The 12,366-nt window shown below is 31.0% G+C and overlaps 1 protein-coding gene across 2 annotated transcripts; it reads right to left on the bottom strand.

Annotated features, from left to right (window-relative positions):
* Positions 1-4,139: 4,139 nt before the first annotated feature.
* LOC108473857 (methionine aminopeptidase 2B-like) lies at positions 4,140-10,943 on the bottom strand. 2 transcript variants are annotated; one of them, XM_017775649.2, is made up of 12 exons: positions 10,703-10,943; positions 10,022-10,186; positions 8,457-8,493; positions 8,261-8,368; positions 7,657-7,756; positions 7,382-7,527; positions 7,211-7,302; positions 6,978-7,072; positions 6,062-6,158; positions 5,230-5,373; positions 4,900-5,117; positions 4,140-4,539 (listed from the first exon to the last, which is right to left on the bottom strand). In XM_017775649.2, exons 2-12 carry the CDS (start codon positions 10,173-10,175, stop codon positions 4,429-4,431), a joined length of 1,302 nt encoding a protein of 433 aa, XP_017631138.1. In that variant the 5' UTR covers positions 10,176-10,186; positions 10,703-10,943; the 3' UTR covers positions 4,140-4,428. The 2 variants fall into 2 exon arrangements, with proteins under 2 accessions (XP_017631138.1, XP_017631137.1); XM_017775648.2 differs by having other exon boundaries at positions 8,457-8,496; positions 10,703-10,924.
* Positions 10,944-12,366: the final 1,423 nt, after the last annotated feature.

Raw genomic sequence — 12,366 nt, 5'->3', positions numbered from 1 at the left:
CCCACTGTAAGGATGAGGTTCGCGGGAGTGTGCTCTATATCCATATGTGTACGAATTGACGGACCCGAAATTGTACACTAAAAGTGTACCTCTGAAAATCCATCGAAATTCCGAGAAATTCAACGGGATAAATATGAGAAATGGAAGAACATGAAAATTATGGAATTAATGAGCTCATCAATCATTTATCTTTGTATTGAATTTATATTATGATTTGTACATATTATATGGACACATGGTGTGGAAAGTATATAGTACATGAAATGTTGATATAATGAAATGAATGATATATGTTATTAAAGAAACGGTAAGAGAATGATATGTATCATGACATGTACATATGAGATTATCTTTTATATGTTAATATAAGGAAAATATGTAAGTTAAGATGAGTATTAAATTCAAATATGACATATTGAGAAAGTAAGAATTTATAAGAATTATGTGTAAGTACACTAACAAGTGTTGTTGTTGATGCTTAGGCAAGTGCCAAGCCATTGATTAAATGGTAATATATTTATTGATGCATTGAATAGGTAAGTATTTAAGTGAATTTTTTTTAAGTGATCTGCAAATGGTAGTAATGCTCTGGAACCCTGTTCTGGCAGCGGATACGGGTTAGGGGTGTTACATCTACACCACACCAGCTACTCATCTGATCTAAATATATATACATGTTAGGTTACCCGTCCGGCCTAAACTTTTAAAACGACATCAAGTTACTCGTCTGAGCTAAACCTATGTCACATGTATTTATAAGTCCGCAACAAATGTTGGATCTTAGTAATATCTGTAATCAATCCCGTATAAGCATGCACAAGACCCTTTTAGCATGCCAATTGTATTCTAACATTTACTAAGTTCACATGGACATCTTTAATTTTTTTCAATTTAGTTTAATTCTAGCCTTTTGAACCAATTCACAACCAAACACATATAATTACAAATAAAATATACAACAACCTATATAAAAAAATATCATATGAACTTACCTGATCAAAACAACAAACAAGTTGAATCTTCAAGGACTAATCAACAATTTTAGCTTTTCCTTGATTATCTTCGATTTGATCCAATTCTTGATCTACACAATTATTCCATTCAATTTATCAATATGAAACATTTATACATTATGTAATGACATGTATGAACCTATATAATCTTATTTTTGATACCCTTAAAGTTTTACATTTTATTCAATTTAGTCTCTGACATCAAAATAACCATATCTTTTAATTTTGAGTCTCGATTTAAAAACCAACTTCAATTACATCATTTAAAGACCCTCTACTATCTATTTATACCAAAATTTCATAAAAAATTTGGATTTTATTCACTTTAGTCCTTATGTACAAAACTATCAAGTAAATGTTACAATCTAGTCATTTTTCATAATCTAAACTTAAAATCTATCAATTTAACACCAATTTCTTCAAGAAATAAACAATTAAAACTTTAAAAATTTTGCAAATTGGTACATGAGCTAACTAAATCAAGCTCCCATGACCTCAAAAACATAAAAATTACAAGAAAAATACTTGAAAATACCTTAAAATTGAGGACCAAAAGTTTAAAGCTTGGAAACCCTTTTGTCCCTTTTTATTTTCTTTTTATCCCTTTCTATTTTCTTAGGTTGGATGGTTGGAGAAGAAAAAGATGAACATCTCCACTTAAATTTTTTATATATACTTTAATTAAAACCGTAATCACCTAATTCAATTAACTTAATCCATCATTAACAATTATAAGTGGAATCATTCATCATCAAGCATTAATTCATGATAAAAAATGGTTTAATTACCATTTTGGACCTTTGAATAATTTCACTTTAATTCCCTAAGTCTTTGGCTAATTAAAAACTTATAGCAATAAGACTTTTACAATTTAGTCCTTATACCTTAATAAGTAATTAATTCAGCAATTAATTTCACATTGTATAACATTCGCCCCCTTGGCCAAATTGTATTGCATATAATTCACCCCCTTACGCTTAGGGGTGTGCAAATTTCGTGTAAAATCGAATTAATTTGGTTAATAGACCGAATTCGGTTAATCCATCGGTTAACTGACCAAATTTGGTTAATTGATTGGTTAACCAAATTAATTAGGTTGGGGTCGGTTAATAATTTTTTAGAAGTTCGGTTAATGGTTAATTTGGTTCAAAATCGATTAATTAACCGAAAATTTATATTTTTTATGTACATTTTACATATATTAAATTCGGTTAATTTGGTTAATTTTTTATATGTTTTAACCAAAAAAACAAAAAAAAACATATAAATTTCAGTTAATTTGGATAACCGACTAAATTAACTGAAATAGTTTGGTTCAGTTAAATTTTTTTTTAAATTTCAGTTCGATTAATGGTTAAGGATTTAAAAGTGTCAGTTAATTCAGTTAATGGTAGTTAAGGTTGGTTAACCGATTGAACACCCCTACTTAAGCCATAAAGTTATATTTTATATTAACAAAGTATTTTTCAATTTTTAATTATATAACTTGAATAATAATAAAATATTAATGTATGATGGATCTTGAAAGACTAAGCTTAGAGGCCTAATATAGACTTCAAAGCCAAATTACATAATTAATTAATTTGGCCCATACCCAGACATATTAGGTTAGTGACTTTTTTTATGTTAAAAAAAAAAGGTCGTTTGAATTTAGAAGTTTCACCCCCCTTGGACTAAAATCTTGGATCCATTTTATTTTTGATCAATGTGTTTTGTTCGTTTATGATTTCTCATTTTCTTAGTATTAGCTATTGTCACATTGTCATCGCAATACAATGTAATAGTTTTCTCCATACCAGAAATGACTTCGAGATCCGTAAGGAACTTCCGAAGTCAAATTGTTTCTTTTGTTACTTCAAAATCAACCACATATTTGACCTCCGTAGTGGAGCCAACAATACAACTTTGCTCGACACTTCGTCATGCCATGGGTCTATTGTCTACGACAAAAACACAACACGACGTCAATTTCCACGAATCCAGATACATTTGGAAGTCAAAGCTTGTATATCCAATGAGAGTTAAGTCCCCTCCAGAGTATATTAACGTATAATCTCTCATTCTCCGTAAATATTTGAGTATGTGCTTAACAAATTGTAGGTATTTTAGACTAGGGAATATTTGGAGGCATGCATAAAATTGCATACATGAGACTTCCTACTACCAAAGAATAGAAATCCTTTCTCATATGCTCACTTTCTTTTGTTGTCTTGGGACAGTTCTCTAAAAAAAGATGGAAGCTAATACAAAAGGTTGTGTACCTTTCTTTGAATCAGCTATAACAAAATATTACAATATCTTGTTTATGTATAAAGTTTGTGACAAAACCATTACTTTGTTCTTTCAATCCTTAAGGATTTTATGGGTTCTACAAGTTCTCAAATTAGACTGGATTTCATAAATTCTATCTCAACATTCATAAAATCTATCTCACATTGAATTAAATTTCATAAAATCTATCTCTACATTGCTTCATCAAATTTGAAATATAGAATTCTGTGATAACACATGTATCCAAGAATTGGAATACGAATTCTTTGATTTATTTCGAATTAAAAAAAATTCTATTACAAACCAAACATGAGATGAATTTTTTTTTCATTCCATTATCGCTTTTTTCTTTAAAAAATAAGGATATTTCAAAATGAATTCTTAAACAGTGCTATTTTAGTATTACATGGTTTTGATGGGGTGGACATTAATACTTTTAGATGAATCTCAGGAGAGCTTAGAGTTTTAACTTTTTTTCTCTGTTAATAGATTCATAATGTAACATGATTCATATCATCATACATACATGATATGGCATTACCTTGATATGGATATCTTGAATCTCGTATAGATCAGTTTTGACTCCAAGATTTATGGATGTTGAATTCCTCACCAAATTTTCGCTATCCTTTTTCCTCCAACACCATAAATATACCCAAACGTTTAACTTTTTCAATTAAACCTTGAATCATTTAAATTGAGATAATTGGTAAATGCCAACCAAATTATTTTCATCAAACCTAGTTAAGTTTGAATCTTTGTCTAGAGAAGGATTTCGATCCAACTCTAATACTTATTCGAAAACCATTTTTTTTAAAAAAGAAAAAACTTTATCCACCTTTAACATTTAAAATGTTTACCCAAATAAGTAAAACATCATTCATGTTTTGTAGTTGTAAGACATAACTTTGACTGCAATGGAAAATTCTAGTCTTCCTATCACCATGTATTGCCTGATTCAAGTCTCAATCACACCATCTATCATCAAACACGGCAAAGCAAAAGTACAAACAAGTGACAAACATGGGTATCATCCGCTATTTAGGGACCTTCCTTATGTTAAAAAACACAAAGTACACAACTAAAATTATTCGCAAAATATTTGAGGAGATGAGTACCAACTAAACTTTTTTGGTCTTCCACCTTAATAGTCATCACCTCTCGATATAACTTCTTTGCAGGTTGGCCGCAGTAGGATGGTGTGTTCAAACTGAGAAACATAGCTGCCCTTGATGTCGCAGAGAGGAGGATACGGCTGCAACAACAGAAAAGGATGATTATAGATATCGGCTGAATCTTCATAGAAAATTACAAGTTTTACATTTTGGGTATATACCAATATAAAAGGAATGTATTTGGACTGATTTGTTATGCCATTTATACCAGATGTCCACCCCAATTCAATTACTATTACTATTATTATTATTAGCTTAACTGACAACCGCTATTCAACGCCTCAAAAAGGTCAGAATCACATTCAGAAAGTTTTATAATGGTCTACCATATTAGCATCGCCTCTATCAAGATGTTTTCGGTAAGGACTTGAAACAAGAGTGCAAAACCAGAAATTTATCTTAAAAAAAAAACACAGTTGATAACAATAGCAAGAAGATACCTGAACAATGCCAACATCACATAAATTCTTCAATGCCATTAGATATTTAGTCTCTCCCAAACGATCTAAATACCGTCTACAGAAGGCCAATGTTGAAAAATTCTTGTTTATTGTAGCTAGTAGTTGCTTGGCTCTAGGCAACCTCAGTGGAATGTGTCCCGCATCAAAGTTTTTCATATAATGGCTGCACTCTAGATCTTCTCTGACATACCCTTTCCCTGCACCCAAAAAAACAAAGGCTGGTTAGATCAATGTAGGTAATCCACACAATCTACCATCTAATATGTAAAAAGATTCAGTTTCTTATATGTTGAAGATGAGATATATTACCAGTAGAAGCAAAAGTTTCAATGGCATAAAATTCACCCTCTTCCATTTTTGTTTGTTCCCCTCCTTTCACAATAGGAACTGATTTTCCAGCATGTATCTGATAGGGCCCAATGCTGTGCCCATTCAAGTTCCGTATACTTTTCACTGCCAAAGACATTAAAATCCCTTAAGAAAAGGTCATATAAAGACGCGTATAAGGACATACTATTGACTAAATATGGACTTCTGTCTGCACAGCGTATGGGTAAACGATTTTCATTTCTCTATTAGACCCGTATCTTTTGAAAGAATTTCGGCAATTTCAACTATATGCAGTTCTCAGAGGAGAAGGATTAAAAATAATGCTGTTACTTGCCATTGGGAGTCCAGAAGAAGAAATGCTTGTTGAAAACTGTATCAAATCATACCAATCAAATGAAACTACCGATTCTAGTTAATGAATGTCCACCACATACATAATCATTAAGTCTTTTGATGTCAACTTAATGAAAAAGGAATAATATCAAATATTATTTTAAATTTACTCAAAAGATTACATATCCAAGAAAACTACAATTTTTGCAAATTTTGTCTTGCGGACATTTGCTTTGACGACTGCTCTAAATAGGGGCCCGCTTGTTAAAATTGACAGATATAAATAGCAAATAACCAAAAACGCAATAATTAATTTTTTGCAGAGGTGATAAAACAAACCTACATTCTTTCAATAAGAATAAACTACCTTACTGGTCAGTTATCAGAAGCACAGGAGTAAATACAATTAGCACTGTAGCAGCATTTTTCCCATAATAATTCTTATTTAAAAATACATATGTTCTCCTGAATTTCTTACCTTGAAACACCTTCCCATTTATTTCAACCTCATATGATTCCATCACCTCTTGAATTGCAGCACCAATATCACAAAGACGGACATCGATACCAGCTTCCTGAACAATTAAATAACCATCAAAGATATAATAAAGATTTTAGTGAAATTAGTGAATCTAATTTTAAAGAGAAGAACCTCAAAAGGTAACAAGATTCCAACCATGTTAAATACCCATCCAACAAATTCAACAAGAACAAAAAGTAGATAATAATTTAAATGTGGAATCTAAAACAAACAAGAACACTTTTGTTTTGAGATTGATGAACTCCAAGGAAAGAAAGATGTCTGAGGGAAAAGGTACACCACAATTGGCTGTCTTCCACTAACTACAAGAAAGAGAAGAAAAGAAAGCACCAAGTACAACAAGGTATGTTGCTTCAACTTCATTTTTCTTTAGGTACCTGTGCCTAGCACAAATATGCGGTGCATGTTTGGAGAGAAGTACGAGGCTATAACCCTCCAACAACAATCTACATATTATATATAGAAAAGATTTATTAAAATATTGAACATACCTTTGTCAGGCACTGTACCTAAAGTCCAAGTGACATATATAAGAAGAAGATCCTTTCATCTACATTTTCAATTGGCATATTTTTATGTACATATTTGAGAGAAAGGTTCAAGTGCACCAACATCAATCTTGTCCTTGTAGTCCTCTTAGAATCCTACCCGACTATATCAGACAAAATCACAAAATTGTTCTAGCATGGCTTTCCCCTTATTACTGATTCTCCCCTAACAGAACCACGTCTGGACATTATGACTAGAAAAACACACAAGAACATTTATATAAAGACTGTAATAGCAAGAAAGTAAAAAAGACAAGGGAAATCTGTTCTCTCATCAAATATGCATATTTAATAGGATCCAGTACCTTGATGCCTGTATTGGTTGCTTCACGAGAAGCTTCAAGAAGTGGATCATACATAGGATTAAACGCCACTGTAAAGGCACAATCAACTATATTCCCTGCAAAGCCAAGAACTCACGTTTGAAAACATCTCCAGCTCAAAAGCTAGTTATATCGTAACACATGTTGAAATTATACATCTATACCGAAATAGAGTGGACCAAAAAGTGTACAAGATAGAGCAACAATGATATTACCATCAATATGAGTTCCAAAATCTAACTTCATCACATCATCATACTCGAGCACAGTCTTGTCTCCAGAATTAGGAGTCCAGTGAGCAGCGACCCTAACAGGGGAAAAGGTTGAACACGGATACAATCAATTACAGATAAGTAGATTCATCAAATGTCAAAGAAAAAACTAACCAATTCAGTGAGCATCCAGTAGGAAATGCAATCCCTGCTTGCAAACCATTCTCTGAAATGAGCTTGCGAACTGTGTTCTCCAAGGTCTCACATAGATCAGTCATTAACATTCCAGGTTTCAAGATACTTCTGATGTATTTCCGAACCTGAGGATGAATAGTAGCGATTACAGAAAACCAGTAACAAAAGTCCCCAAAGCCAAACTCACCATTTTGAATAATAGTCATATTTATGCCATACAGCATCAACTTATGTGGATACAAGACAATACGAACCTGACGATGGACTTCAGCTGCTTGTCGCACTGCATTATATCTTGGCTTTTCAAATCGCTCCAAGTCTCTCTTCTCCTCAGAGGTAATCCTCCACAAATTACTACAAAGCAATAAAAACAATAAAGGTTCAAGCTTTACATGGACAAATATAAGAATATGTACCTCAAACTGGAACAAATCTATTACAGGCAATCATAAAATGAAAATGTAGACAAACAATGTAGCATAAAATAAGGAAACATTATATACATTCATGTGCTATTTATATTCTAAAGCAAGAAAAAGTATTTTCTTTCTCAATAATATCCAGACATAGTTACCTTCCAAGTTAAAATACATCACAACATATTTTACTTTCACAACTTAAGACAACTTAGAGATTTTCTATTTTTTACACATAAATGAAACTACAACAAAAAGCAATCATCAAAGACAATGGGAGACATGAATGACCTCCCAGGAATATCTTGTTACAAGCCACTCTTATTTTTATTTTGATTGCAAAAGAACAAGGACATGCACTTAAGAGATCTCATAAGCTTTAGGAAATAACGAAATATATACTTGCATCTAAACATAGTTTCAAGAATATGGCCTGACTCACTCATCCTTGTACTGTTGAATTTCACCCTCAGGAAACTCCCTGGACGGAAAAAGCTCAACAACGGGAATAGATGGAGGATCAGTCTGCTTCAAGGGCTCCTTCTTTTTTCTGTGGTTAAAGAACATGATATCATCAAACTCTCAACTAAACATCTTCAATAAGAAAACAACTAACCAAGCTAGAAACAAGTACTCACTTGCTTTTATTTTTCTTCTTTTTCTTTTTGGCAACTTCTGCTAGTAAACAATTTAAAAATGCAGAAAAGTGCATATATTAGCAAGACCACAATCAGGACCATCGAAATAAGAAGCCTTCAAGATGAGCACTATCATCTTAGTGAAAAACAGTATCTCAAAGCAAAACTAAACGGATTTGGAGTTGAAAGTTGGATAGAGATAGAAGCAACGACCACAGAGTGGACATCTAACATTATCAGCCGCATGATAATCTTACAATGTACAAAATGACTTACATATGTCTATTAGGTGAGGCAAATACAAACAACATTTAGAAGAGTAATTAAAGCTAAGTTCCTAGACTACAAACCTATATTGCAAAATAGAAACAATCCTCTTTCAAGCTTGCACTCTTAACAAGCAAAATAAAATTAGACAGAAGTTTCCCTCACTCTCCTAGTCCAATGCATGTGCAGATAGCGCAATTGGTAATGTACATTGCAGAAGTATTCTATATTAGATTAAGAAAAGTTATATACCAATGACTTGTTACGAGATGAGAACAGGATGAGTACAAGTTAGGGAAGAACATACAGGAGCAGCATATTTACAAAGAAAACGAGGTATCATACTTACAACGCAAAAAAGAACCTTAGGCTCTTAGCATGGTTAGGAAAACCACTGGCAAACTAATATCACACACAAAGTTAAAAATGCAAGATAGAAAGGATGGAGAAAGTTGGGCACTGATTATTAAAGAGAGTAAACAAAAATCCACTATAAAAGGAAAAAAACGTAACTACAAAAGCACCAAGACAAAAGGTAAAAGAAAACTTACAATAAATATAAACACCCCAACACTAATAGGAATCTTAAAAACTACTTAGCATTCAACCTAGAGGCGGCAATTTGGCATCCAAGTCAGGTTGGGGTGTTTTAGTTTTGGATGAGATTTAGACTTCTAATTTTCGAGTCATTTTCATGTTTGAATCATTCCAACTCCATCTCATGGTTGGATTCTGGTTCGCTTGTTTCATTTTAGGTTAATTTGGGTGAGTATTGGGGTGGTTTGTGCAGGTTTCTAGGTTCGGGTCAACTTTTGCCACATTTTACATTGTATGGGAATAATGATCATGTTCAAGTTTGAGTTATTTCTAGTTAGGATAAGATCTGGGCCATTGCCTAGTGTCCTATAGCTTCAAGTCAAATGGATTTAGGTTCAAGTGAGATAAAAATATTCAAATACAGTTTTGCCACCTCTACAAGGAAAAAAAATGCTTGAGGTGTAAGACACTCGGCTGAACGACATGATGTGCTAAGGTAAATAATCAAGTATACAATAAGCAAGCAAAAAGTATTTATAGTTGATGAACTTAAAAATATGCAGTTTAGGGGTTCTTGGCATTATCTACCTTCAAATTCTTTTGCTTTGATTCAATTTCTTAAAATTAAAAGCACCTTTGGTTATTAAACATTTGCTGCAAACTTCTAGGGATCTCAAAACTATGAAGTGCAGATTACAGGACAAGCAGCAGCATGCAAATTATATGACAATCTAAAGAACTATTGACCAAACAATAATCACCTGCCACCCCATCTTCATCTTTTTGCATAGATGAAGAGTTTTCGGAGACCTCATCAGTGCCATTCGAAATCTCTAATTTCTCAATGCCATTTGAAGCCTCCGACTCCTCATTTTCTCCCACACGAACTTCATTATTCATGATTTCAGTGGCCATCACTGAATACCCTGTTTGCACAAAACGTCATCAATACAAAATCCACATTATTAAAGCAATATAAGGATCACCCAGGTTCCCAATTTTAAATATACCATTCGCAATAGGATTATAGGAACGACAACTTAACGCTTATGCATAAATATGCTGCATACGTCTCCATCTACAGCGTAAACATGTCTATTTTCTACCAGCAGTAGCTAAAAAAAAGCTAACATTTTCATTTCATCCTAAATATTTCAAGAAATTAGTTCACTACGAAGCATGGACAGGGCCAATATCCCCAAAACATTATAGAAACCCCAAGAAATGTATCCGACACAGTTGGGTACGAGAAGAAAAGGTCAGACATGTCTTAGACAAGAGATCAAGGATGAAAAAGTATAAACCCAATTTTTTATTCCATGAATTGAAACAAATTACAGGTTAATTATAACAGATGATTTAAAAGAAAAGAAAGAAAGAAAGAAGGAAAGAAAATAATTAGATTATGTAAAACGAGAGAGAGCTTACAGAGAAATCATTACCTTTCGATCGGTCTAAACGAAGCAAAGCTCTGTAATTTTATCCCTTCCAAGTGTATATATAATACGGAAATGGATGAAAATCCCGTTTGCAGAAGCAAGCGAAGCAATATCAACGTGAAGCAGACCTAGCAACTTATCATAAGATAGCCCAGAAAAATTAACTAAAATATAATATAAAGTAGGTTTTATTTGTAAGTCGGAATATGATCTCGTTTTGCGAGATTTAATTATTATTATTAATTAATTAATTATTATAGTAAAATATAGGAATAAATATCAAAATTATCATTAACAATTTTAGCGGTGTCTTAGATGTATACATCAAATTTTAACTTTAATTTATTTATATATATTTAAAGAAATAAATATATTAATTTATTTTATATTAAATAAATATAATTATTTTTATATACAATATATAAACATAAAATAATATTATATCAATAAATTATGAGAATTGAATCAAATCAAAATTTCGTTTATAAAATTACATAAATTCAAACTTCATATATATAATTGTTCATTAGACTAAAATTTATTTATAATTTTAGATTTATTCATAAAATATAAATCATATCTATAATCAATAATTATACATGTTCATGGGCTGTTCATGCACGAAGATCTATAAAATTTAAGTAAAAATATTAAATTAAAAATGAGTTTAGATAAAAAAATTAATAAAAAATTTACATGGTATCTTTTGAGAAAAGAAGAAGAAAATACCTATATATTTAGACTTGTGCAATATACAAAATGATTAAAAATTAAGTAATAAATTTGTAAATATTTTTAACAATTAAAAATGTAAGTTTATGTAATAATAAATCCAATTATGAGTAATTTAAAAGATTAATAAAGTAAAATTCAAATTCTTAAGGGACTCACCTAGTTGCTATTGACGTGCCATACATTGGGCCCCATGTAGAAATCCAAAAAACTCTTGCATGTCCAAATATTCAATATCTAAGCATTTTCTAAAGTAGAAGTTTCTAGGCTGAAAACACCATCGATTTAGATTAAGCCAACGAAATTTAATTATTCGGTTAACCGGTTATTTTGATCATCCATTAATAAAATTAACCAATTTATTAAATTAACAAAAAAAATCCATATTTGAATATTATTTTTATTATCAATTAAACTTAAGTTTTTATACTATCTTTTATTTTCTTTATACTTTAATTAGTTTCTTATCTTGTATGTGTATTAATTAAAAATAATTTTCAAAATTAGCGACTTTCACTAATAAAATGATTAAAAATAAAAATTATGTAAATTTTACTGCTTAATTTTTTAGTCTTCGTTTATTATAAAATCATATATCATAACTTTTATATGTATGATATTAGTTTAACAAAAAAATAATTAAGTATCAGATTTTAAATGTAATTCTATATAAATTAATACTAATATATACCAGATATGTATATATTCACGTTAAAAGTTATTGTTATTACACTCATTTGTAATTGTAAAAATTTTAAATAATTTAATTCATATACTGAACCAAAAGAATGTTATTTAAAGGTATCGTGTCTAGCATACTTTATAGAACTTTTTAATGATAATACTACCATATTTTAATCACAATTAATTACATTAAATTGAAAACGTTCCTAAAAAATTCTATAAACTAAATTTTATAAGTTTTTTTTTAAAAA

This window comes from Gossypium arboreum, chromosome 11, assembly GCF_025698485.1.
Source record: "Gossypium arboreum isolate Shixiya-1 chromosome 11, ASM2569848v2, whole genome shotgun sequence".
Classification (NCBI taxonomy): Eukaryota; Viridiplantae; Streptophyta; class Magnoliopsida; order Malvales; family Malvaceae; genus Gossypium; species Gossypium arboreum.
The sequence above is the reverse complement of the archived record's forward strand: the minus strand, read 5'-3'. Positions and strand labels throughout refer to the sequence as shown.